Source organism: Phlebotomus argentipes, unplaced genomic scaffold, assembly GCF_947086385.1.
Source record: "Phlebotomus argentipes unplaced genomic scaffold, Phlebotomus argentipes genome assembly scaffold_4, whole genome shotgun sequence".
NCBI lineage: Eukaryota > Metazoa > Arthropoda > Insecta > Diptera > Psychodidae > Phlebotomus > Phlebotomus argentipes.
Window position 1 is genome coordinate 2727531 of NW_026776174.1, and position 22480 is coordinate 2750010.

Genomic DNA, 22480 nt, shown 5'->3' on the forward strand with positions numbered 1-22480 from the left:
AAGAGAATTTTTTGAACACCTTGCGGTAAGCATTATGCGTATGTGGTTTGCTAATGCATTCGATAAGGCAGGAGCTCGTCAGTCGGGTCTTGAGTCAGCTGTTGTCAGTGCAAACAAAAAGGGTGTTTTGCTCGCGAAAAATCTAAAAATATGCTGTTTTAGCGTGGTTTTTGCGTGAATTCTCAATAAAAATGGCTAGCTATGATTGGGAGGATCACAACAGACGCACCGTCCTGGAGGGACGCGCTGCCCTAGAACGAACATCCGCGAGTTTGGCCAGATCCAATCAGATCGCCATCGAGACTGAACATATTGGCACTGAAGTGAGAATCATCCACATTATCTATTTCCTTATCTACAGCTCTTCCATTGCAGATTGTGTCCGAGCTGGGGGAGCAGCGAGAGAGTCTGCTGAGGAGTCAGCGAGGTCTCCATAACGCCAATGACGGCCTTTCCAAGTCCCGGACAATTTTGCGTGCGATGCACCGAAATGTGTTGTACAACAAACTCACACTTGTCCTGATAATATTGCTGGAGGTCTTCATTCTCGGCGGACTGGTATATATTAAATTCATTCATCGTTCCTGATTGGAAAATTGTCAGAATATCAGTGGAATTTTACGGCAAGGAATCGCCCAAAAGTATGTTTTTGTTATGCTATCAATTCCATCGTAAACCATAGCATTAATTTTTACAACCCTTTGTTCTGTGAGTTTGTGGCGGAGTTTCAAAATAAAAGAGCTTTTTAAGAAACAAAAATTTTCCTTGGGTCATTTTTCTTTGGGGGAAATTATCATGCGCGCCTTTCGGTGGATTATTTGTGTGATTGACCGTCACGAGGCGCTGTCAGTCTGTCGGGGAAAGTGGATCGTGCATTTAGGGGCGCAATTTTATCGTGAAAAACGGTAAGAAAATCCCATTTCCTGCCAATTATACCACTTGCTTCCCTTCCTGAAATCACTGTAAAGCTTTAGCCAGTACTATTTTCCCGCGTGGTGCACTTTCCGATGCGGAAATCGCGCGGAACATGCAACAAGTTGATCATGACATTTTGATGTGGAGGAACGCCATGATTGTTGGTGCCGCGTTTACACTGAAGCGTCAGATCGCCCGCAGATCCGGATGAATTTGGGCTGAATTTCTAAAGAAGCCGGGCTGCAGATGCTACAGTGTGAACACACCCCGATAAATTACTCCTAAATTCCACGTCAGAGAAATTGTGATAAATTTTGACCTCAAGCGAGGCTTTTTGCCCCTGAATTTGGATGAATCCGGGAAAGTGGTTTCCCTGAATGATTGCTAAATGTCCTTTCAGGCCGAACTTGGAGCATCGGGATGAGTGCGAGGGGGCGCAAGAGAGGCCGCAAGGCCGTGATCAATGTGCAGATTAACGAGAATAATGAGATTGAGTGCATGGAGATGGATGAGAATTCGCAGGACACTCAGGATTCCCAGTATCTGGACATTTCTGAGCCACCCAGTCCAGCTGTGCCGGATTCCAAGCATCTCACGATCAACGTCCAGGAGGAGACAGTTGTGGAACATGTGTGTGGCAAGTGCGGGAAGGTTTATCGGTCTCTGGGAGCGCTCAAGAGACACTTGGAGCTCTGCAGATCCGTTGAGTACTCAGAGTATAGTCAGGAGGAGAGTATTCTGCCTGAGGACCAGCAGGATATCGAAGTGGTGTCGGTGAAGAACGAGGAAGAAGCTGAAACCAGCGTGAAGTATGAAATTGAAGAGGGCTTCAAGAAGCCACTGCCGAAGAAGAAGCCTGCAAAGAAATCGCCGAAGAAGGACAGCAAGAAGTCACCGAAGAAACTCTGCTACTGCTGTGACGAAGATCTGGCCTCAGCTCACGTGAGTCTCCTTGAATTGCTCGCCAATCACACACTCTAATAAAGACATTTTGCCTTCCAGATGGGCCACATCAAGTGCAAGCAGTGCCCGAAATCCTTCAAGAGTCACAAGAATCTATCCAAGCACATCTCAATGCTTCACTCGCCCATCACGTACTTTCCTTGCACCCTGTGCAAGGCCACGTGTCCCAGCCAGGAGATTCTGGATCTACACGTTGACGCGCATAAGACGGGAAAGCCGTACTCCTGCCAGAAGTGTGGCAAGGATTTCACGAGGAAATACCATCTGGAGCGCCACTTGACGCACACCGGATGCGATCGCGAGCGCCCCAAAGTTGAGCTGCCCTGCGAGGTGTGCGGCAAGGTGTTCTCGCGCATTGACAATCTCCGTGAGCACTTGCGAGGCCACATGGGTCAGACGCTGAGGAAGAAGGACTATCAGTGTCCGCACTGCGAGAAGGCGTTCTACGGTCTCTCGCTGCTCAACATTCACATTCGCACGCACACGGGAGAGCGTCCCTTCTCCTGTGACCTCTGCCCCAAGGCATTTCCCTCGAATGGGGCGCTCAGGAAGCACAGGAGGATGCATACCGGCGAAAAGCCGTACGAGTGCAAGACTGTGAGTAATTTTTCTCACTCAATTAAGCCAATTATGCCTGAAATTATTATTGTGTCTTTTGCAGTGCTCGGCGCGCTTCTCGGCAAAAGAGACGCTCAATCGTCATGTGAAGATTCACACGGGTGATCGACCTCATAAGTGCAATATTTGCGGAAACAGCTTCATCCAAGCCACACAATTGCGTGCTCACATGTTCCATCACACGGGCGAGCATGGCTTTGAGTGTAAATACTGCAAGAAGTCCTTCAACAGGAAGGCACGGTGAGCTCATAACATTTTTACAATGTCTATTGATTAAAGAGGGGTTAAAGAGCAACTCTGCCAATTGGGTGAACAGTTTAAGGCTTTCCGAAGGCATTAGACGTGAAATTGATTTCCCAATTAAGCGATATCTTGACAAGAAATCGTGTGTAAACCATTAAGAATTTTTCGTCTAGTGTTTTTCCATGACTATAATAAATTCTTTCTCCACCTTCACTTTTTTTTTAGACTTGTGTCGCACATCAAGTACACGCACGAGGGTGAGAAGCCACTCGAGTGTGCCGAATGTGGCAGGACTTATTTGAGGAAGGAGGAGCTCATTCGTCACATGGAGATGCACAATGGGATTAAGAGTGAGTTGATAAAATTGGTCAATAATTCAGTCCTTGTGTCCGGCGGTGACCTTCAAAAAGCGCCTTGCTGAGTCATTTGAAAGTTTTCCACTGAAATTGATGTGGGGTTTTTTTGTGTGTGTGTTTTTTTCTTTTTCTTCTCTAGACTATATTTGCGAGACATGCAACAAGAAGTTCTCCACGAGGACAGCTCTCAATTCACACTTGCACATTCATCAGCCGGTCGATCCGTCTGCCTGCAGTGAGTGCGGAAAGGTGTTCATCCGCGTGGATTGTCTGTTGCGCCACATGAAGTCGAAGCACAGGAGTGCCGTTGAGGAGATTCTCATAAATGCGGAGAAGAAGAAGATCAACGATCGCATTCGCGAACTTGGAGTGGTGATTGAGAATGCGCCGATTGTCTTTGCCGATGATGATGGTGTCTTCGAAGGGACGACGTACATTATCGAGGAGTTTGATGGAGAGCCACAGAATATTGAGTTCACGGAAGTGATTCCGTACAATGAGGAGGATGATATGATTGTGGAGGACAGTGAGAAGGTGGCAAAAGTCAAGGAGGAGCCGAAGGAGAAGAAGAAAGCCACACCACAGAAGAAGCAGAGGGTGAAGAAGGTGCCTGTCGTGGAGGAGAGTGTCAAGGAGGAGCAGGACGAGAGTATCTTCATGAGTGATGAAGAATTGAAGGAGAGCATCACGAGATTGCTCAACACTCTCATCGATGATGACACTCTGACGGGTCTGGGATGGCCTGAAGAGCCGGTGGAGAATGTTCTCAGCGCGCTGATCAAGCAATGCGGACACACGCCGTCAGACTACACGGATTGCGTGGATTACACGTCAAAGATGAGGGAGAATGCCAAGATTCTCTTCACTGTTGTGATTGAGAATGATGTCATCAAGTCAATGCTGAACAATCACACGGTAGATGAGGTTATAAAGAAAGTGCTGAAGATGGCCAAGAGCTCGTAGATTCAGCAAAATCAAGCATATTTCAGTATGATATTTAAGGGCTTCGCTGTGGTGAGTCTGTATTTGGAAAAAAATGTCTTTTTATATTTTTAAACTAACTTTTAAAATAATCTTTCAAGTCAGATTTATGTAAAAGTTATGAGAAGTTTCAGGAAAGTTTATTCTTTTATTGATTTTATTATATGAAATATTGGATTTGATTTTTTTCCTTTTGAACGCGATGCAGGAACTTTTAAGAATCAAGAGTAGTTTTTAGAAAAAAATATTATAGTTTGATCTTTGGATTTGCTATCAATTTTATGATGTATTGACGAGAAAAGGAGTTTTATGTAAGCAATAAATATTTTTTGATTTAAGAATTGCGGAAAACTTTTCTGTGTCAATTTTCAGGAATCTCTAGAAAATCGGTATTTAATCGTAAGCTCTGTGATATTAGCTGTATAATTAGTCTCTCCATTGGACAATGTGAATATGCCATAACTCTTAATTATGTCGATTCTAATTGATACAAGTCATGAAGCAGCCTTTATTGCTCATGGACATCCAATGGATGTTTTCTTCTCCCGAAGACTCACTGTCCAGAGCGGTCAAAATATGCCCCAATACTCACGAGTGTGTCCTTCTGTGGGTCAATGGGCGTCTTCCAGCGCGGTGTGATGTAATTTTTGGTGTCAATGTTAATCGAATATGAAGTATTTAGAGGTGTCCTGCGCTGAGTTGGGCACACTATTGTGGTAGAATGGCCCAAATTGACCGTGTTTTTTGTCCGCGTCGCCAGGACGACCGTTGATATCAACAAAGCCGCGCACAATTTGAGCCGAGAGAGGCGAGCTATCCGTCCAAGTGAGGCGTGAGCAGTGCTCGGGAGACTTGCTGGGGTGTAACATGTGTGATTGGTGTGCACGTGAGACTGAGATTGTGCAGCCATGAGTGGTGTGAATGAAGCTGTGATCAAGAGGACCCAGGAGACGCTGGGGAAGTTCGTGAAGAGACCGCCGCTGACGGAGAAACTGCTGCTGAAGCCACCGTTTCGATTCCTCCATGATGTCATAAATGTGGTACGTAACACCCCCGCGAAAATGGCTATCGCACTGACCATCGCGCTCTCTCTCTGACGGGGTCTGGTGGTGGATGAGGAGTGGGCCAATCGACCCATTTGCGTCTCATTCGCCACCCACACTGTGCACTTATGTGGGAACTTTGTGTGACCCAATTCCGTCGGTCACAGCTGAATTTGCGCCCAATTACAGGTGATCAAGGAGACGGGGTTCCTGAAAGGATTGTACACGGCGGAGGAGCTGAATTCGGAGAATATCAAAGATCGAGATGCCAAAATTAAATTTCTAGAGAAATTAATCAATATTGTCGGTAGGAAAGAGTTTTATCGATTCCCCGGGAGTCCCGAATGAATTATTCACCTGTCCTTCTCTCCCGCAGCGGTGGTTACCAAGGCGGAGCTGAAGGTGCGACCGTCGAAGATTGTGGCCGGGCAGGAGCCCGAGAGGACCAATGAGTTGCTGCAGGCCATTGGGATGGCCATTGAGCGGAAGCTGGACAGCAGGCAGGCCATAGAGGCGGCGAAGGCGGGAAATGCGCCCGCCAAAAAGACTTCAAAAACTCCCGCGGCGACCCAGAAAACAAAGCCATCACCCACGACAACGGTGGCGACAAAGGGTTCGAAATCTGTGGGGAAAGTTGAGAAGGCAACAGAGAAGAGAGCAAAACCCGCTGACACTGAGAAGAAGCCCAAAGCGGAGGCAAAAGTGGCAAAGCCCGTGACGAAGAAGGAGAACCTGATAGTGAAGAATGAGAAGAACAAAAAGGATCAGGATAAGAAGAGAATAGACAGTGGAATCAAATTGGAGGATTCACCCAATGAGCAGGAAACGAATCGTGAGGATTCTCCGAAGGGAATTCAACTGACTCTCGAAGCGACGCCGCAGATTGATCAAGTTCCTACTGAGAAAGTCGTAGAAGAGCCGGTTAAGGTTGTTGAGGAGAAACCCGAAGTCAAGCCTGAGAATCCTGTTCAGGAAGTGCGGAAAGAGCGCGATGAACTCGTGGACGTCATTGATGAGGAGGCAGAGCGTCGTCGGAATGAGAAACGCCCACCGAAATCCGCTGAGGAGGTCGAAGTGCCTCAGCCTGAGGAGCCAGAATCGCGTTCTGAGAGTCATCAGAGGAAGAGAACGAAGTCTTCGGAGAAGAAAGTGAAGAAGGTGAAGGAGGAGCGAAAGCCCTTGACTAAGCAGGCGAGCGTGGATGGAAGTGGAAAGATACAGAATGTTCCGCGCCCGAGAACTTCCTTGCGACCACCGAGTGTTCGACCGGCTTCGGCGCGTCCGGGAGCGCCTCGGAGGCGCGACAAGAACGTCGAGATTGTTCTGCAGCCTGAGGAGATGGTGAAGATGGGAGATATCAGTGTGAAGATGGAGAATTTCTCGGTGGATCTCGAGGACGATGGGGAGAATCTGATAATCATTGAGGATTCTACGCAGCGCGATGATCCAATGCCATCTCCCGCTGCCCTGGAGGGTGTGGACGCAGGTCAGGAGCATGGGCATCTGGTGCAGCAGATTCTGGAGACGCAGAAAGGACTGACTGGGGGAAAGGGCGCATCAGAGGAGGAGAAGAAGGACGAGTGGAGTGATCGTCGCACGAGGCAGACTTCGACGCAGCAAATGGACGCTCTCAGAGACTCCATCCAGAAGCTGACCAGAGCCGTGAATCCTCTGGGGAAGCTGATGAATTTCCTGCAGGAGGACATCGATTCCATGCAGAGGGAGTTCAATATGTGGCGCGAGATGCACCAGATGGCTCTCAATGAGCTGAATCGCGAGCGATCTCACTCTCAGCCCGCCACGGAAGCCCTGAAGTCGCTGGAGGCGTCAATACAGGAACACATCGAGCTTATTGACATCAGTCGTGGCAATATTCTGCACAATGAGCAGAAAATTGCCAAGCTTCTCACTGATACCTAATGACAACGTCACGATCTCTCACGAGCACACAAATTCATCGTCACTGGGAAAGCCCATCTTCACTTCCTGCCTCCGCAATTTGCACACGACGGCAAATTGGAGCGCGCCCCCACACACACCCCACCTTCAGACACTGTGCAACTCATTCTCTCTCTCATCATCTATTTATCAGGTATTTTTTATACAATACGTTCTCTTATCATTCCTCTTATCAGCTCATAGACGTAAACACAACATTAAATATTTTTGGTTAAATTTCCACAATCATTTCCTCAATATAGAATTTTATTCTTATACAGTTGCTAATTTTCATCTCAACTCTTTTTTTTGTGTTGTTTACGTACTCTTCGTCATTTTATGTACAAATTGCATATGTACAATATTGTGTGTGTGTGTGTGTGTTCAATGATTCATTTGCAATAAACTTGAAGAAGAATTAAATGTGATTATATTAAATTGAATTAATTATTATTGAATTGCGTGACTTTACAGTGGCGGCATCGCTGTTTTTTTGGGAACTTCCATTCATTATTATTATTGTTATTATTTGTGAGTTTGTCGCTTGGTTGACTGACAACATGACCCACTTTCATCTCAATGTTTGTGTTGATACTAAACTCCTTTCAAACACAAAATTCCCAGAGTCCAAAGGTAGCTTCTCAAGTGCGCCCAGCAATCTTTCCACCACTGTACATTGAAATCAAATGGGAGGCACGAAGAAAATACTTGATGTAAAGTTCTCTCTTTCTCTCTCTATCATTGCATTATTTACAAGTAGTAATATCATGTGATTTATTCATGTCTTCTCTTATATCTTTTTTTTCTTCTTCTTCTTTTCTTCTCCTCACTAACTTATAACAATATTTCTTTTCATAAAATATTTAGAGTCTAATATTACAGAACAATTGTGTGGAAATGGAATAAACCAAAGGAAAGTCTCTTAATTTTCACAAATTCTCTCTCGCTCCTTAATTACAAGAATCTTTTTCACCCATTTTCCGAGATGTGCTCAAAACACTTTATTTCCAATTCAACACGCACTCTTCACATCTCTCGCTATCAATTCAATAATTACTGAATTATACTCAATAAGGCAATTGATATCATGTTCATATTGAGAAGAAAAAAAAATCTCTCGTTGAGAGAGCAAAAATCCAGCGAATTTAGACAAAGAAAATCTAATGTATACATGGCGCCTAGAAAGCACTAGAGAAAGAGTTTGCCCGCAAATATTTCTCTTTGCCCTTTTTTGCATTTCTCCATGACAAAAAATGCGGAATTTATTTATATTGGGGGCGAAAGGCGAGGGTGCGCTTCAAAAAGTGGGATCGCGTATGAAAATAAATCGATATTTCTTGGTGCTGCCGTGTAAAAGACGGAGGAAAAAAGAGCGCCCGTGATTAAATATATTGATCTGTTTTAATTAACATTTATGCTTTGGAGGGTTAACTTGTCGTTCTCTCTTATCGACATTTGTCGCCTCTTTTCTCTCTCTCGCTCTTGCTCTCCTTATTATTTCTCAGACTTGAGAATTTGTCATTGGGAGACACCAAAGGATATGTTTTCTTCCCATCAATAAGTACCTCTCGACTTGCTGCCATTCCACGCGCTGCTGCGCCTCAAAATTGTGCTCTCTTCACCAGACACTTGCTCTCGTCGCTCCCATTCCGCAGCATCCGACTCATGTGGCCACGCAAATTGGGCAAATTGATGCAGTAGAGCTTGTAGTAGAACTTGGGCAGGGCATTCACCGAATGCTACAACTCGAACAGCTCATCCTGCTGTCTCTCGAGTCGCTGCAACGAGTTCTGCACGTGGCGCCCCTGCGTCATCATGATCAGGTGACTGGAGTCGCTGCCCGATGAGCTGTTCCGGTGGTGCGACGACGAGCCTGGGTGGCTGTAAGACGCCGAGTTCGACCGCTTGCTCGTGGGCGAGAACATGCCGTCGCCATCCACACAGTCCGGAGACAGGAAACTGCATTAGAGAGAAAATTAATATCCATTAGTGATGTGAAGCTTTTACAGAAATCCGTCTACAAAAGCTGAATTGATTAAAAAGGCTTCTTTGCCGAAGAACCTTGTCGAAAGAGATTAAGTTCAGCTAGTCGAATACTTAACAAAAGACATTATGTGTCCATAAAATCATTACATAGTACATAATGAACATGTCTCTAGTCTGTAGTCATTACTTTCAAGATTTTTAACCTTCTTTTGGCACAATTCACCCGTGCAACTTTAAACGTCTCTTGCAAAAAGCAAAAATCGTGAATTGACTTCTTAAAAAAAAAGTGATATTCACACGAATAACGCATTAAAACCGGTGACACAGAAATCAGATTCTTTCAAATAGTCTCACGAAACCTTACACGAATGATTTTAGCTACGATTTTGTCTACACCTAATGCTTTCCCAGTTACTGTTTTTATCCCTCGTCTATTAAGTGTGCAAAACTATTTTTATCAGAGACATACATTTGTTGCTACGCAACATTGCAATCCTCATGAAGACAGAAGATGAAGCAAAAAAAAATTCACTTTGCAACAAGAAAGCAAAAGCGTGACCCAACACTTTCACAACTCAAACACGGCCAACGAAAGCGCCAAAAGAGGCAATATTTGCTTCAGAAATTACACCAAAAGCATGAAAATTGGCCACTGATCTCGATCTTTCTCTTGAGAAAATGTCTCAATTCAATTTCCCGGAGTGCGCTTCTTATCACCGGATGTCAGGCTGCAAACCGCCTCTAATCTAATCTCCCTGGCAATAAACTGCGCACTGTCTAGCATTGTCTGGCAATATGGAAGCGCTGAGAAAACTCACTCAATACTATTCTGGGACTTCTTCACGTATTTCCGGGACTCGGCGATGGTGCTGTCGATCTTCCCCAGGAACTCATCCACGCTCCGTCTGTTCTCCTCGTCCGGCGACATGGCCATGTGGTCCAGGGAGCGACTGTTTGCGTTGGTGTCCGTGGAACAGCTGCCGGCGAAGGTGTTGGCTCGCTGCGGCGGCAGCGAGTGGGGGCGCTCATCCTTGGGCGCGTACGGCGAGTTCCGATCCACGGGCACCATTAAGTACTGTCGCAGGAAGAGACTGTCCGAGGCGTACAGGCGATTGGCGCGCCGGATTTGCTCCGTCTGCAAGGAGAAAGGCAATGAGAAAATCCGTCTGGCAGCGAGAAAACGAGGAATATCTCACCGAGCAGCCGTATTTCAGGGCGATTCCCTGCAGCGTGTCCGTCTTTTCCACCTCATGGCGAACGAGCACGTCGGTATTTCTCACGTGATTGCATGTGCTGCCGTATTTCTTGAGAGATCTGCCAGATTCTCTAATTGATTGCTTCTCCGTGAAGAACGAATCTTCCTCCATTTGTGTCACTATTTCTGTGAACTGGTACAGCGCAAAATTATCATTAATTCACCACCCCAAGCGCACCAATTGATTGGTCAATGCAATGAGGAGGAAATGAGCGAGCTTCTTCGCAGGATTATCGGGAAAATTGCCTTATTCTCGCACTTATTTGCAACCGAGAAAACACACAAAAATTTCCACTTCTTTTGACACACTGCCACAGTGCATTCGGGTTGCCAGGCGCGAAAGCAGGGCGGACAACAGCAAGGCATTAATGCCCACTCTTTATCAGGATGGAAATCTCTTAAGAAATTCCCTCCAAAATGTTGCATTTCATGAAATTGTGATTTCAAGACATTTCGAGCTCACGCGTGAAAGTTTCTCCGTACAGAAATTATCCCCATTTCAGACAATTTACATATCGCTTCAATTTCGGGATGGTAGCAAATGCTCTAATTGTGAGAATTGTGAGAATTACAGTCAATTTGATTTTCTCGCCATCAGACTCTTCTCACAAGAAGCTTTGTTGGAGTTGTTGACAAATTTTGGAGTGCTAATGGAACGCCTTATGATCCAGATATATCATCAAAGTAAACTACATTAACCGCTCAATTTTGGAGCATATAAACAATCTTGAACATTGACGTCCAAACAGACAAAGTTCATTCTCACAGAGATAATTTCTATATACATGACTAGAGATTTCCTCCCTGAATTATCACCTCCAAATCACAAATCATAAGTTCAAACTTCCGATACATTTGAGTGTTTGGCAATGGAGCATCGAACATTTCATAAAAACGTTACTGATAACATGTGTTCCGAAGGCCGATAAAATTAATTGCTCTTTGCCAAATAGATGTCTTAATTGCGAGGCAAATTAATTAAATCCCAAATGATTGTCTATATTGACTGCTGTGGAGAGATAGGGAAATTGCTAAAAGTTCTGCGCCAAAGAAACGCAATTGAAGTGATCAAAACTGGTTCAGCGACAAGTTTTTTTTTCTACACTTCAAATCAAACAATGTATCGACCACATTTTCCTCTATTCTCACACATACAAATCGATTTTTCGCCAGCTCAGAAGGTTCACTGTGGAATATATGACTAATATGTAGATTTGCACGTAGGAGAGCAATTAGAAAAAAATAACACGTGATGGAAGATGAATATTTTAACGAGATTAAGTAGAGATTCTTGGAGAATATCGTGGTAATCTTACGCCAGAATGCATTCGCCAGATTTTGACTGCTCCCACGATGAGGTCCATGGCCATGGATATGAAGAGCCCTCACAATTTAATCTCCGGATGAACACTTGAGGTCACTCAAAGGTAAGATTTGCAAGGCATTTAAAAGCAATAAATCACACGGAAGGTATTCGATCGCGATGTAAATCAATAACTGAGAATTCTTTGATAAGAAATAATGAGCACTCACTCACAATCTCGGGTAATTGAAACGCGATTTTGGCCACTGTTCATGTCTCACTGGCTAGTCTATAAATCACACTCGAGATTAGACGAACGACTGAGCGAATTTCGCCAGTGCTGTAAAAAGTCTTATCAATCTCTGACCCGATACTGTGTGCGTTTCTCCCTGAACAACAGCCTATTTGATACTGTTATCTAAACACATTCGTCACTGCGTTGCTCCGGAGAATCGAGTTGAGATTTGCTGGTGAGAGGGAGAAGCAATATGGGTGATTTACACATGCAAATAAGACGGAAACAGCACAAAAGATCAGTTTTTGGGTTCAATTGACTCATTGTTGGGAGGTCTGGAAATTTTTTTCCTCCGTGCTCTCGCTTTTCCATCGCTCCGAAGTTTATCATTTTCCTGTATCCAAGCGAAAAATTGGCATGGGCTTTTCGCTTCTTATTATTTGTTTGTGATTGTTGCACTGCGGCGCTGTGTTTTGTGCAGAACGAGCGCTCGTGTATTTTCACATCACCTTTTTCACTTTTCCTTGGAAATTGGACTATTGTGGGAGCATTTTTTCACACAGAACCACACTATACTGTCGTAAATTTCGCGATACCGTGTTTATTTGTCAGCTCTTTGAAGAGAAATTTAGAGTAATCTTGGTTGTAAAGTGACAAACTCGATGTCTTATCAGTTGTACCGGCAGACAACGGTAGGAATTGCTCTGCAAGAGTCTCTGGATGAACTGTTCAAGGTAAGGAGCTTTTTATGTTTCATCCGAGAGGGTTAATTGCAAATTTTTAGAAAAGAAAAATGATTTTTTCGGTATTTTCTGATAAACTTTTAACCTTCAAGAAGTGTAAGAGATTTGTGGGCATTTATTTTGAATTAACCGCTCGAGCGAGTGGGAAATTTTCCACTGTCTCGTGGTCAACTTCAAGCGACACGAGAAAACGTCAAAGCGCGTCAAAATATAAGTTCCTGAAGATGATTTTTTTCTGAAATTCATCAAGAAAATCAGTGCGTTTCTTCATTTATTGTCCGTATAAGTTGACTTGACAAAATGTCCTATCAGTTGTACAGAAATACAACTCTGGGAAACACATTGCAAGAGAGTTTGGATGAATTGATTCAGGTATGAAAGAACTTGTTGCACTGTTTACCTATTTTCTCTCATTTCTGCCTCATTTCCACTGATATTCCTACAAAATCTGATGAATAGACACGTCAACTATTCAATTAACATGATACCAATGTGTTTGATTAGTTTCGCTGTGTTTTTCTCTGGGGAATTGCAAAGAAAAATCCGCCATAACCTCATAAAACTTGATGGTTTCCTTCCTCTGTTGCAGTATGGACAAATCACGCCACAACTGGCTCTGAAGGTGATTCTGCAGTTCGACAAGTCCATCAATGCTGCCCTCTCGAACCGCGTGAAAGCCCGCGTGACATTCAAGGCGGCGAAACTCAACACTTACCGCTTCTGCGACAACGTCTGGACGCTGATGTTGAACGATGTTGAGTTCCGGGAAGTGCATGAATTTGCCAAAGTGGACAAGGTGAAGATTGTGGCGTGCGACGGAAAGAGTGAGTCATATCACAGACCTCATTGCCATCTCTAAGAAGTCCCACTAATTGTGCTTCCCTTGCAGATGCGATTATATCAGAAATGGAAAACGACAAGCGATAATTGGGACTCTCCGGACGGGATCACATTCCAATGCGAGAGTAATATAATTGCACAGTAATCCATGTTGTCTCACCTCCTGTGACGCTTTCACTGTGCACAGGAGTCATCGAATTTTATCGTGTGAATTGCGCTACATTTATTCGGTAAGTGGAAGAGGGTTTAATCACAAGTTTTCTCAGCCGTGGATGGAGAATTCATTTGGCACCGGAGGAGCTCCTTTGGCCCTTGAATATTATATAGAATGATGTGGAATTGTCTCAAAGGAAATACATCATAATATGCAGTAGTTTATCTCTTGACTTATTACTGTAAACCTCGATTTTCCTATTCCTTTGCCAGAGCACAGCCGCTATAAGAAGCTTCCCAGCAGTGAATTCAAAGCATTCAGACATGAAAATATTGATGAAGGATTGAAAAATCGGCAAAATCCATATAATAAATTCTCATTCGCATAAAATGCTTTCAACATTTTCTGTTCTACGTCTGAAATCTATAAATATGAAAAGTATTTAGTCCAGAGAAAATCGAGTTGTTTAAGAAAACATTAAAATTCCATAATTAATAGTAGGGCAAAGGAGGAGATATGAAGAGTAAAATGTTCATAAATTAATGGCTCGTTGTGATATTAAATTACTCGAGGCGTCTCTACAAGCCAATTAACAGCTGAGCCAGGGAATCCTCTAAAGATATTAATGTCTTTCCAACAAGGTAAGAAAAATAAACACGTGGAATCTCTTGCTATTTTCTACGGAATGAGTTCTTGGGCGGGGCGGGATTTTTGGTGAAAAATAAACGAAGAATTCGGCTCCCGACGCTCGTGGAGCTCGAGAAAATAAACAATGACAAAAAATTGTGGCGCTCCATCGAGGGAAAATTATGTATTTGATATTTTCTAGTCGCACCTGTTGTTTTCCCATCTGAGAGACGCTGGAGATTCCTTGAATTCCTGCATTTTATCATCTATAAACGAAGTTGACAATACGGACGTGATTCGGTGGTTCGACACGGGTTTATTGACGACCCATTGTGGGGTACTTTAGAAATACTTTGAATTGCCAAAACAGTCTGGCTGAGAATTTACTTCCTTGTCGTTCTCGTCTGAGTGTGGTTTTTTTTCGAGTAGGTGTGCGAAAAGATGTTTATTTTTCAATGGTTTGTTCCAGGCTTTTCTTAGGATCTCCAACCAGAGAGACGTTTGTTGACATTTTCAGAAACATTCAGAGGTTTTCTTCTATTTTTATTTCAAAAAATATGTTTTAATAATTTATTTTCTATAAATTTCTACGAAAGATATTAAACATGGTGTCTTTTCAATCATCAAGTAAATTTTTTATATTGTTTGTAGAACAGAAAAAGAGTGAATTTAGCACAGAAGACAATCAAAATCAATGTTAAGTGAAACTAAATTCTTTGAATCTGTTTAATGGTTTTAAAATGTGATAGAGATTATTAATTGGATTTCACAAAATTGGCTGACCGCTTGTCTCACAAAGGTTTTTTTTGTTCTTTCATATCCACAGGAATCACAAAGTGAAAATAGAGCTGCAAAAGTACAGGCTAAATATGCATTTTCCCCATATATATTTAACTGCTACTGACAGAAGTGAAATTATTAATAATATCGGCAAAGAGAGAAAGAAGCGTCGTTTTCCAATTCCTGCGCTTTCGATTTGTCTCCTGGCGCGGGACGTTGGATTTGAATGTGGTGGGAAAGCGCGAGGGGGTGGTTGGGCGCTGGAGGGACTCGCTCCGCAGACGCACTCAGTGTGGGAAAATTGAAAAGGATGGCAATTGGCAGTGCGTCGCGACGTTTGAACAGAGTGAGTGGCGTCGTTGGCTCCACATGATTTAGGTTGATGCTGGAGTTGAGCACATCAGAAGCGTTCGGAACGCCGGCAACTCCAGTCGCATCGAGACTGTCGTGCGAGACTGTCGAAGCGCGCGCGAGACTTTCCCGCCCAGCAAGAGTTGAAGTGATTTTCCGTGAACGCTGTGAAGAGCATCCTCTCGAATGTAACAGTCCTTTTCATCTATTTTTTCTCTGCAATGGTCCTTCGTGAATTTGGCACGAGAGCGAGCGCGTGTGGGTTGGGGATAATCACGATGAATAATTTTCTCATCATCTCGAGTGATGATTTTTTTGAGCTTGAGGTGCTTCGAGAGTGTGAATAAATAATGTGTGAGAGGAAATTAAGAGATGATTAACATGGGATTACACTTTTTGCGCGCGCGGGTGCGAGGAAAAAAAAGCGAGGAGTTTTTCAGCTCGGAAAAGTGATTGCAAGGGAGATGAAAGCTTGTATGTTGAGGCGAAATCACACTAAAATGCCACTATTTTCTCGGCAATTTTCTCACTCGTCCTTAAATGACGCTTTCCCACGGATCAGCAGAAACACCCAGGGAGAAAATGAGTAAATGAAAGTCAATGACGTGGCTGATTTTCTCCTCCAGGATCCCTTCCTACATTTTTTTTTGCCACACACAACGAGAATTCGCAATGCTCGAGGGAAAGTTGTGCGAGGGGATTTTCAGTGATAATTCGTCCTCCTTCCGTATGTGGGTGATGCGTAAAATCTCTGGGTATCGCTCCGCCCGCAGCTTGATGGGTGGAGAGGAGGAAAAAGAATAAAAACTCTCTTTGATATTCCATTTTTATTCTTTTCCCAGCAATAAATTCAATTTCGCCCTGTGAGACGATTCCTCGAGACGTTTGGCGGGCTGGGGGAGTTAATAAAATTTGCTAAACTGAAATTCGACGTCGATGCAAAAGTTCCGTCTTTATGCTCGGGTGCCAGAGAAAAGGAGCTCCAAATGCTCAATCATCAATCATTGAGTGAGAGTTTTATTGTCATCATTCCCCAATTACTGGGCTGGGATCAGCTTTCTTCCACCCCACATGTTTATGATTTTCCACCGACAGGACTTCCAAACCACTGAGGATTTTCTTTGCCTGATCTTTCCGCCAGACTTTTAATTGATTGATTTGCCTCCGAGTCTTTTGGTGTCTATTTTGGGGAATATTTTTTTCCATTCTCTGACTCGACCTTTTGGAGTTTCCCAGGAAACTCGTTTACACTTCCTCTCCCTCAATTGAACTTAGTTTGAGACTGTCAGGATTTATGACGTCCAAAATTTCCATGGATACTGCACTGAAACCTCACTTTTATTAGTGAAATTGTCTGCCTCGAAACTGATTTACACGTAAGTTGTCATCAAAAAGTCCCAGAGGTTTTTATTGTAATTGTTATGATTTTCCTTTATTAAGTGCAACACTAATTAATATTCAAAATTAATTTGTTGCATACATTTGCTCGAACATTTAGCAAACAATGGCAAAATGGTGATATTGAAATGATTCTATTGCATACTAATAATTAATTAAAAAAATATCGCTCTTGTAATCATCTCTTGTTTTTTTTTCAAAAGCTACGCTGCGAGTGATGTGAAATAAATGCGTAGCATAATAATTATATATGGAATTTTTGTGAAAGATAACAGAAAAAACAACTATAAATGAAACTGATTCGTGTTATTATAATGGGAATTGACAAGCTTTTTGTCAGAGTTTTTACTCTTGTATAAATATGTGAATTAATCGAATATCAACTCTCATGAAGCACAAATTTTTAATCTTTTATTTTAAATTGGATGTTTGGCAAAAAATATCATGGAAAAAATGATGTGAATCTGATTTATTTTTAACGATTTTTTCTTTGAAATTCCTTTGATGGTCCAGTTTGCGTAGATCGGATTTGCATTTCGCCCATTTGCTCATGTCGCGTGATGTATTTTTGTGTGCAAATTGCAGCTGTAACAGATGTTCCAACTAACAAGCGCGCCATAATTGAGCGGAAAGATGTCTCGAATGGTGGAAAAAGAAGTCTCTAAATTTAAATTAAAAACGATAACAAGATTCGGATGTTCCACCAAAGTCATCTGAAACATTGTCTGTGGTATATCTCGAGCACTTTTTTGTTCTCCATCTCCCATTTCAGTTTTCTCTTCCTTTCTCCGTCTTTCTTGTGCAAAAATCTAATTTTGCTGCACAAAAGACTAGAAATGAAAAGATTCAAGTGCATGTCAGAGTGGGAGGTTTGGGATTCGCGAGAAAAGGCGAGACGAATTAATTAAAGTTCAAACAAAGAATCTCATTCACATTTTTTTCACTCAGTTGGAAAAGTTAACCAGAAGAACTCTGTTGTATGCCTTTTCTGGCCAACATTAATGGACACATGCGGGAATTTTTCAAGACAGTTTGTTGTGAGAGAAAACACTCCTACGCTTAAAACGTCCTTGCAATGTTTTCAGTGAAAACATCTTGTCAAAATATGTGATAATTTTATTATTTGTAATGTTTTTGTAAGAGTAAGAAAAGATAACTGGGTCAGTTTGGTTGAAAATAGACCAATTTTTCTCTGATAATTTCTTCACATTTAACCTGTACATTTTTTTCTTCATTGGAAATTGTAGAGTTTCTGATCTAATAGGGCGTAATTTGTGTGAAAGCAATCTTTTACAGATAAAAAAGAAAACATCTTAATAAATTGTATAAATAAACAACCACTCAGACGAATTAATTTCCACGAAAAACGACCATTTAATGTTGCGATTAGGAAATGATCCAAACATCGCGTGGAAAAAGTTTTTTGGTCCACGGTGGTGGAGAATTTTCGGTGGAAAACAAAGACATTTTGTTGATTTATTTAAAGAATTTTTTCACCGCTCGTGTCAATTGAGGGGAAAAGGGGTGAGGAAAATGATGAAATTGCCATTTGTCTCAGAATTTTGCCTTTTGGAGCTAACAAACACTCAATTTTACTCCCTCCTCGTTTGTGTATCTTTTTTTCCTCACTCATTTCTATCTCATCTCTCTGCCTGCACCCATTCCACCGTCGCCACTTCAGATGGAGCTTCTTTTTTTCCGCTTCACCATCTTCGCATGGAGAGTTGAGGAGTGCGAGGCACTCCAAGTGCACATAAAACTTCAAAGATTTCCCATTATTTTGATTTAAATCACCAATTGTGACTCTATCTTCCCGCACAACGCTTTAATGTATGGAACTCTCGGAGTGGAAGATGCACACACACATCATTGAATAAATCCTGACGACAAGAAAATTTCAATGACTGGGTGAATTTGCACATTTTCCAACACTTTCCAACCATCTTCCACACTTTTTGTGCTTAATCTTGCGCGCTGATATGAAGTGAAAATTCCTATTGAAACATGTGTCTTCATTCTGATGCATTTTTGAGTATATCCATTTATCTCACATCCACTTTCAATTCATCGCCGCACTGCAATTATTCAGCTCCTGCTGCTGAGTTTCATGTCCTTTCGGAGGACACTTGGTGACACCGATGGTGCGGTGGGTGGAAAGTCAATTTAATATTCATAGAAGATGGTTTTCATATTTTATCATGCTTTTTTTCTTATCAAATTTAACACACGGACGACATTTAAATGCGGAGACAGACACGTGCCAAATATGACGTCGCATATGACAATATTATGCAATAGAGTACGCCACATGTGACCACATTCTAACTCGACATCTCTGAAACAAAATTATTTTTTTACTTTTCGACTAAATCCAATTTTGCGCTTTGAAAGTCACTTTTGGTTTAATTTTTTCGCAAAATAATACCATTTAACATGATGAGATTGAGAATTTACAAGCAATCATTGGAGATTTTCAGAATTAATGTTCTGCGGTCTGTCATAAATTTGAGACAAATAATATTTTCAACAGAAAACATTCTACAGAAACGGAAATACCAATTAGCATTTCTGTGATTGATGATAGTTCAACTGAAATGGCATCTTTCTGTCATGCATTTGGTCCTCAAACTACCACAATTTTGCAAAAACTAGCACCCTTTTTTAAGGTGATTAATAGCATTTTCGTGCAACGATCCGTGAAAATGATCCTCTCACTCATTCTCGAACGTGCCAAATTTGCGACAATTATGCACTTGAACCACATATGAGACTCATGAAATGCGGTCTCATATGGATTTTACTGAGAGAAATATTGTTGAAATTATCTATTTCCAGTGTTTGTCCTCTCTTGTGGGTGGATTCACACTGGCAGTGCTTCTTGTACAGTGTCTGGAGGACGTCGACTCGACGAGCAAAAAGTCGCTGGAGCATTTATGCCTTTTCACAAACTATAACACCCTGACATTAATGATGAGTGAAAGTGTACTAAAACTTATAATTGTCTTCTCGGAGAGGGAATAATTCCGCCATCATCGTGTCTGGGTTGAGGAAAATCAACAGTGTGCTTTCTCGTGGGCAAAAGAAGTATTTCAACTGTGGGTTTTTAATGGCATATTTTCGCATCATCAGAGCTTTGATGTGATGGACTGCGAAGTGGTCTTGAACGCAAAATCTCAGTGTTGTCGAATCCGGGTGTGATTGGTAATTGAGACAATTGTGAGTGAAATCTTGTGAAAGCACTGAATCATCTCAATTCTGTTGCCCTTCTCCTCCCTTGCTGTTCTCGTCTTACCACGAATTTATTGGATAAACAAGAAAATAAGGATCCTCCAGTCTATACAATTTATGTGATGTGCATTCAGTGGTTCGACTGACCAAAAATAGACGTTCACCATTTGTGCACATACGTTATTCAACATAAACAAGACAAATACAGAAGAGTATAGAATAGGAAGGAGTGAAGAATCCAAGACGACGCCAGAAGGGAATCCTCTGGGGAATATTTCGCAGCTGAGGTGTAAGTGGGCGAGAGGACTGAAAATCCGTGTTTTGTGTCCGTCGCAACAAAAGACTTTTGCCCGTGTGGTGAAGAAGAAGGTGAAATTTCGCCTGCGGGTTGAATTTCCTGGCAGAAAAGGCCACAACTTTGAATTCTTCCGCGGGGAAACGGAACTCCCTTCAACTGCACCGAAGGGAGAAAGAGTGACAAAAACTACACCTATAAAATTGTGTTGAGATTGAGAAAAAGGAGTAAAAATTTGAGTTTTTTTATTCATACGAACCACCAACACGAATTACACTGCTTTTTTGTGCTCAAGAGAGTTTTAAAGTCACACTAAATCGTGTCATCCACTGAATAGAAGGGCGAAAGAGAGAGGGAGTGAACAAAAGGGAAAAAAATAGAGAGAGAGAGTGTGGAATTGAAAAAGAATAATAAAACGTGAATTGTTCGAGTATCTCTTGTTTAAACAACAATAATATCCCTCGAAAAAATTTTCATATTATTTCCCAACAGTTGAGGAGGCGCACAAAAAAAGACCTAAAAGATAAATATTTACATAACTTTTCAACCCCAAGGGTGCTCCTCAGTGAATATGTGTGTATTTTTTTATCTCCTCTAACTATACACCCAGTGCTCCACCCTCGAGACAAATGAAAAACAATTAAAGCACCGGAACAATCTCATCAGCATCATCCCACATTGTTCGTGGTGGTCGCCTGGAAATTCTGTGCTGCATGTTTGTAGCCCTCCACATCCACTCTTGAATCATTCATTAAAATGTGGCACAACACTAAAATCAGTGCTCCAGCGTGGAGGCGCTTCATTGGCTTTGGGGTGCTTCTGCAGATTATTGCTAATTGTGGTGAGTACTTTATGTAACATTGCTAATTCACTGATGCTCCTTCATTGCCACATCCTGCAAAATACCAAATCTCGTCTATTGAATGCACAAGCAATCCTTGAGGTCTATCCATTAACTCCAAGTTACTCTGTGAAATAATTACAGAATACATGAGGTTATATCATATTTGAAAGGATTTCTTCTATGTATGAAAGCGATAGAATAGTCGGTCAAGTTATCCACATATGTATTCTCTATAGTATTAGTTTTATATGTTTGAAATATTTCATAAAGGTAGAAAATGCACAATTTCCCGTAAGAATTATTTTTGCAGTTTGAAGCAGTAAGAAGATTTCACATTTCGGCAAAAAGAAATTCATCGAAAGATCTTTGATTTTGTTATATTTTTAGAGCGCACAATTCTTTTTCCTATGAACTTACTCAACCTCAATTGAAAGCTGAAACATGCTTCAATTGCATGCACAATTCCGGTTAATATATCTCATAGTGAATTCATCACCGATGTAAATTCCGAACGAACATCTTCAGCATCCAATCCAAGTGTTCCAATGGCAAGCCCATGAAAAATTTACAGAAGCCTACACTTCTCCTGCACTCGAGCCTCGCTCCAATACATTAAATAAACTTGCACAAGACAGAGAGACGATAGGAACGGATTCCAAATGTTTCTATATCTGAAGGTGAACGTGACTCGATTATGGTTTGTTGATTTATGTCAACAGCTTCTTTCACTTGGTTTTTTTTCGTGGATATCAGATAGGAAATAAAATTTCCAATAAACAATCTGTGGCATGAAATGGTATCAATTGTAACGAGAAGTGTGCTTTTGCCTTTAATAAACCCCTTTTTGTGAGTCCAATACAATTTCTTCCTTTGCTTTCTTCATTCATTCAGTGATATTTTCAGGAAACGTCCATTGTTGTGTTCAAATTGAAGGAAATCTTCTTCCAAACGTACTAAACCTTTGACGAGCGGCAAAACGTGGGGTGATGGATAAAAAATTCCCGTCCTAATTGATAGCAATTAAATTGCTGTGTTAGTATTTGAGACACGAAATTAAGCACATCCAATAAGCCATGCTGTATTGCCGAAATTATTGTCTCACATTGTCGTTAAGTAGCATCGCAGTGTCTCAAGTCGCAGAACACACATTAAACGCCGAGAGGAGAGTAATCTCCGTCTCGTAGTGTTCCCAGGACTCTCTGGGTTTGGGTTCTACCTTTCTGCCGGTGTCGGGGCGAATGGGTGAGAATCAGAGGCGACAGTGTGCAAATAACTTGGGGATTCTCTGGACTGTGACTCCCCAAAGTGTCATATTTTTGAGGAGATCCCCTCACACTCTTTGGCCATCGTAAATTCTCCTTGTACAGTGAATGCGTGTGATGGG

General features: G+C 42.1%; 6 protein-coding genes across 8 annotated transcripts in view; 5 read left to right on the top strand and 1 right to left on the bottom strand.

The window, feature by feature from the left end:
• Positions 1-82: 82 nt before the first annotated feature.
• LOC132258848 (vesicle transport through interaction with t-SNAREs homolog 1B) lies at positions 83-759 on the top strand. The gene is made up of 2 exons (XM_059756355.1): positions 83-323; positions 376-759. The coding sequence occupies exons 1-2, from the start codon at positions 192-194 to the stop codon at positions 586-588; spliced, it is 345 nt and encodes a 114-aa protein (XP_059612338.1). The 5' UTR covers positions 83-191; the 3' UTR covers positions 589-759.
• Positions 760-824: 65 nt separating this feature from the next.
• Positions 825-4406, top strand: LOC132258845 (zinc finger protein ZFP2). Its single transcript, XM_059756351.1, has 6 exons — positions 825-905; positions 1316-1857; positions 1918-2475; positions 2540-2736; positions 2965-3089; positions 3235-4406. The coding sequence occupies exons 2-6, from the start codon at positions 1336-1338 to the stop codon at positions 4056-4058; spliced, it is 2226 nt and encodes a 741-aa protein (XP_059612334.1). The 5' UTR covers positions 825-905; positions 1316-1335; the 3' UTR covers positions 4059-4406.
• A 114-nt stretch (positions 4407-4520) lies between these two features.
• Positions 4521-7073, top strand: LOC132257891 (TRAF3-interacting protein 1). The gene is made up of 3 exons (XM_059754935.1): positions 4521-5116; positions 5309-5426; positions 5496-7073. The coding sequence occupies exons 1-3, from the start codon at positions 4985-4987 to the stop codon at positions 7037-7039; spliced, it is 1794 nt and encodes a 597-aa protein (XP_059610918.1). The 5' UTR covers positions 4521-4984; the 3' UTR covers positions 7040-7073.
• Positions 7074-7181: 108 nt separating this feature from the next.
• On the bottom strand, positions 7182-12000 carry LOC132258846 (lysM and putative peptidoglycan-binding domain-containing protein 1). The gene is made up of 4 exons (XM_059756352.1): positions 11615-12000; positions 10240-10431; positions 9862-10178; positions 7182-9016 (listed from the first exon to the last, which is right to left on the bottom strand). The coding sequence occupies exons 1-4, from the start codon at positions 11666-11668 to the stop codon at positions 8797-8799; spliced, it is 783 nt and encodes a 260-aa protein (XP_059612335.1). The 5' UTR covers positions 11669-12000; the 3' UTR covers positions 7182-8796.
• A 403-nt stretch (positions 12001-12403) lies between these two features.
• On the top strand, positions 12404-14079 carry LOC132258847 (transcription initiation factor IIA subunit 2). Of its 2 annotated transcripts, none has more exons than XM_059756354.1 (3): positions 12404-12570; positions 13169-13403; positions 13469-14079. In XM_059756354.1, exons 1-3 carry the CDS (start codon positions 12499-12501, stop codon positions 13504-13506), a joined length of 345 nt encoding a protein of 114 aa, XP_059612337.1. In that variant the 5' UTR covers positions 12404-12498; the 3' UTR covers positions 13507-14079. The 2 variants fall into 2 exon arrangements, with proteins under 2 accessions (XP_059612337.1, XP_059612336.1); XM_059756353.1 differs by lacking the exon at positions 12404-12570 and adding an exon at positions 12750-12951.
• Positions 14080-15378: 1299 nt separating this feature from the next.
• The window catches only part of LOC132257949 (uncharacterized), a 60317-nt gene continuing 53215 nt past the window's right edge, over positions 15379-22480 (top strand). Inside the window, exons 1-2 of one of the 2 annotated variants that reach the window (XM_059755020.1) lie at positions 15379-15519; positions 19565-21093. In XM_059755020.1, the coding sequence (XP_059611003.1) occupies positions 21009-21093 (85 nt within the window). In that variant the 5' untranslated portion in view covers positions 15379-15519; positions 19565-21008. The remainder of the gene's footprint in view (positions 15520-19564; positions 21094-22480) is intronic. The other variant, XM_059755021.1, reaches the window with a different exon arrangement.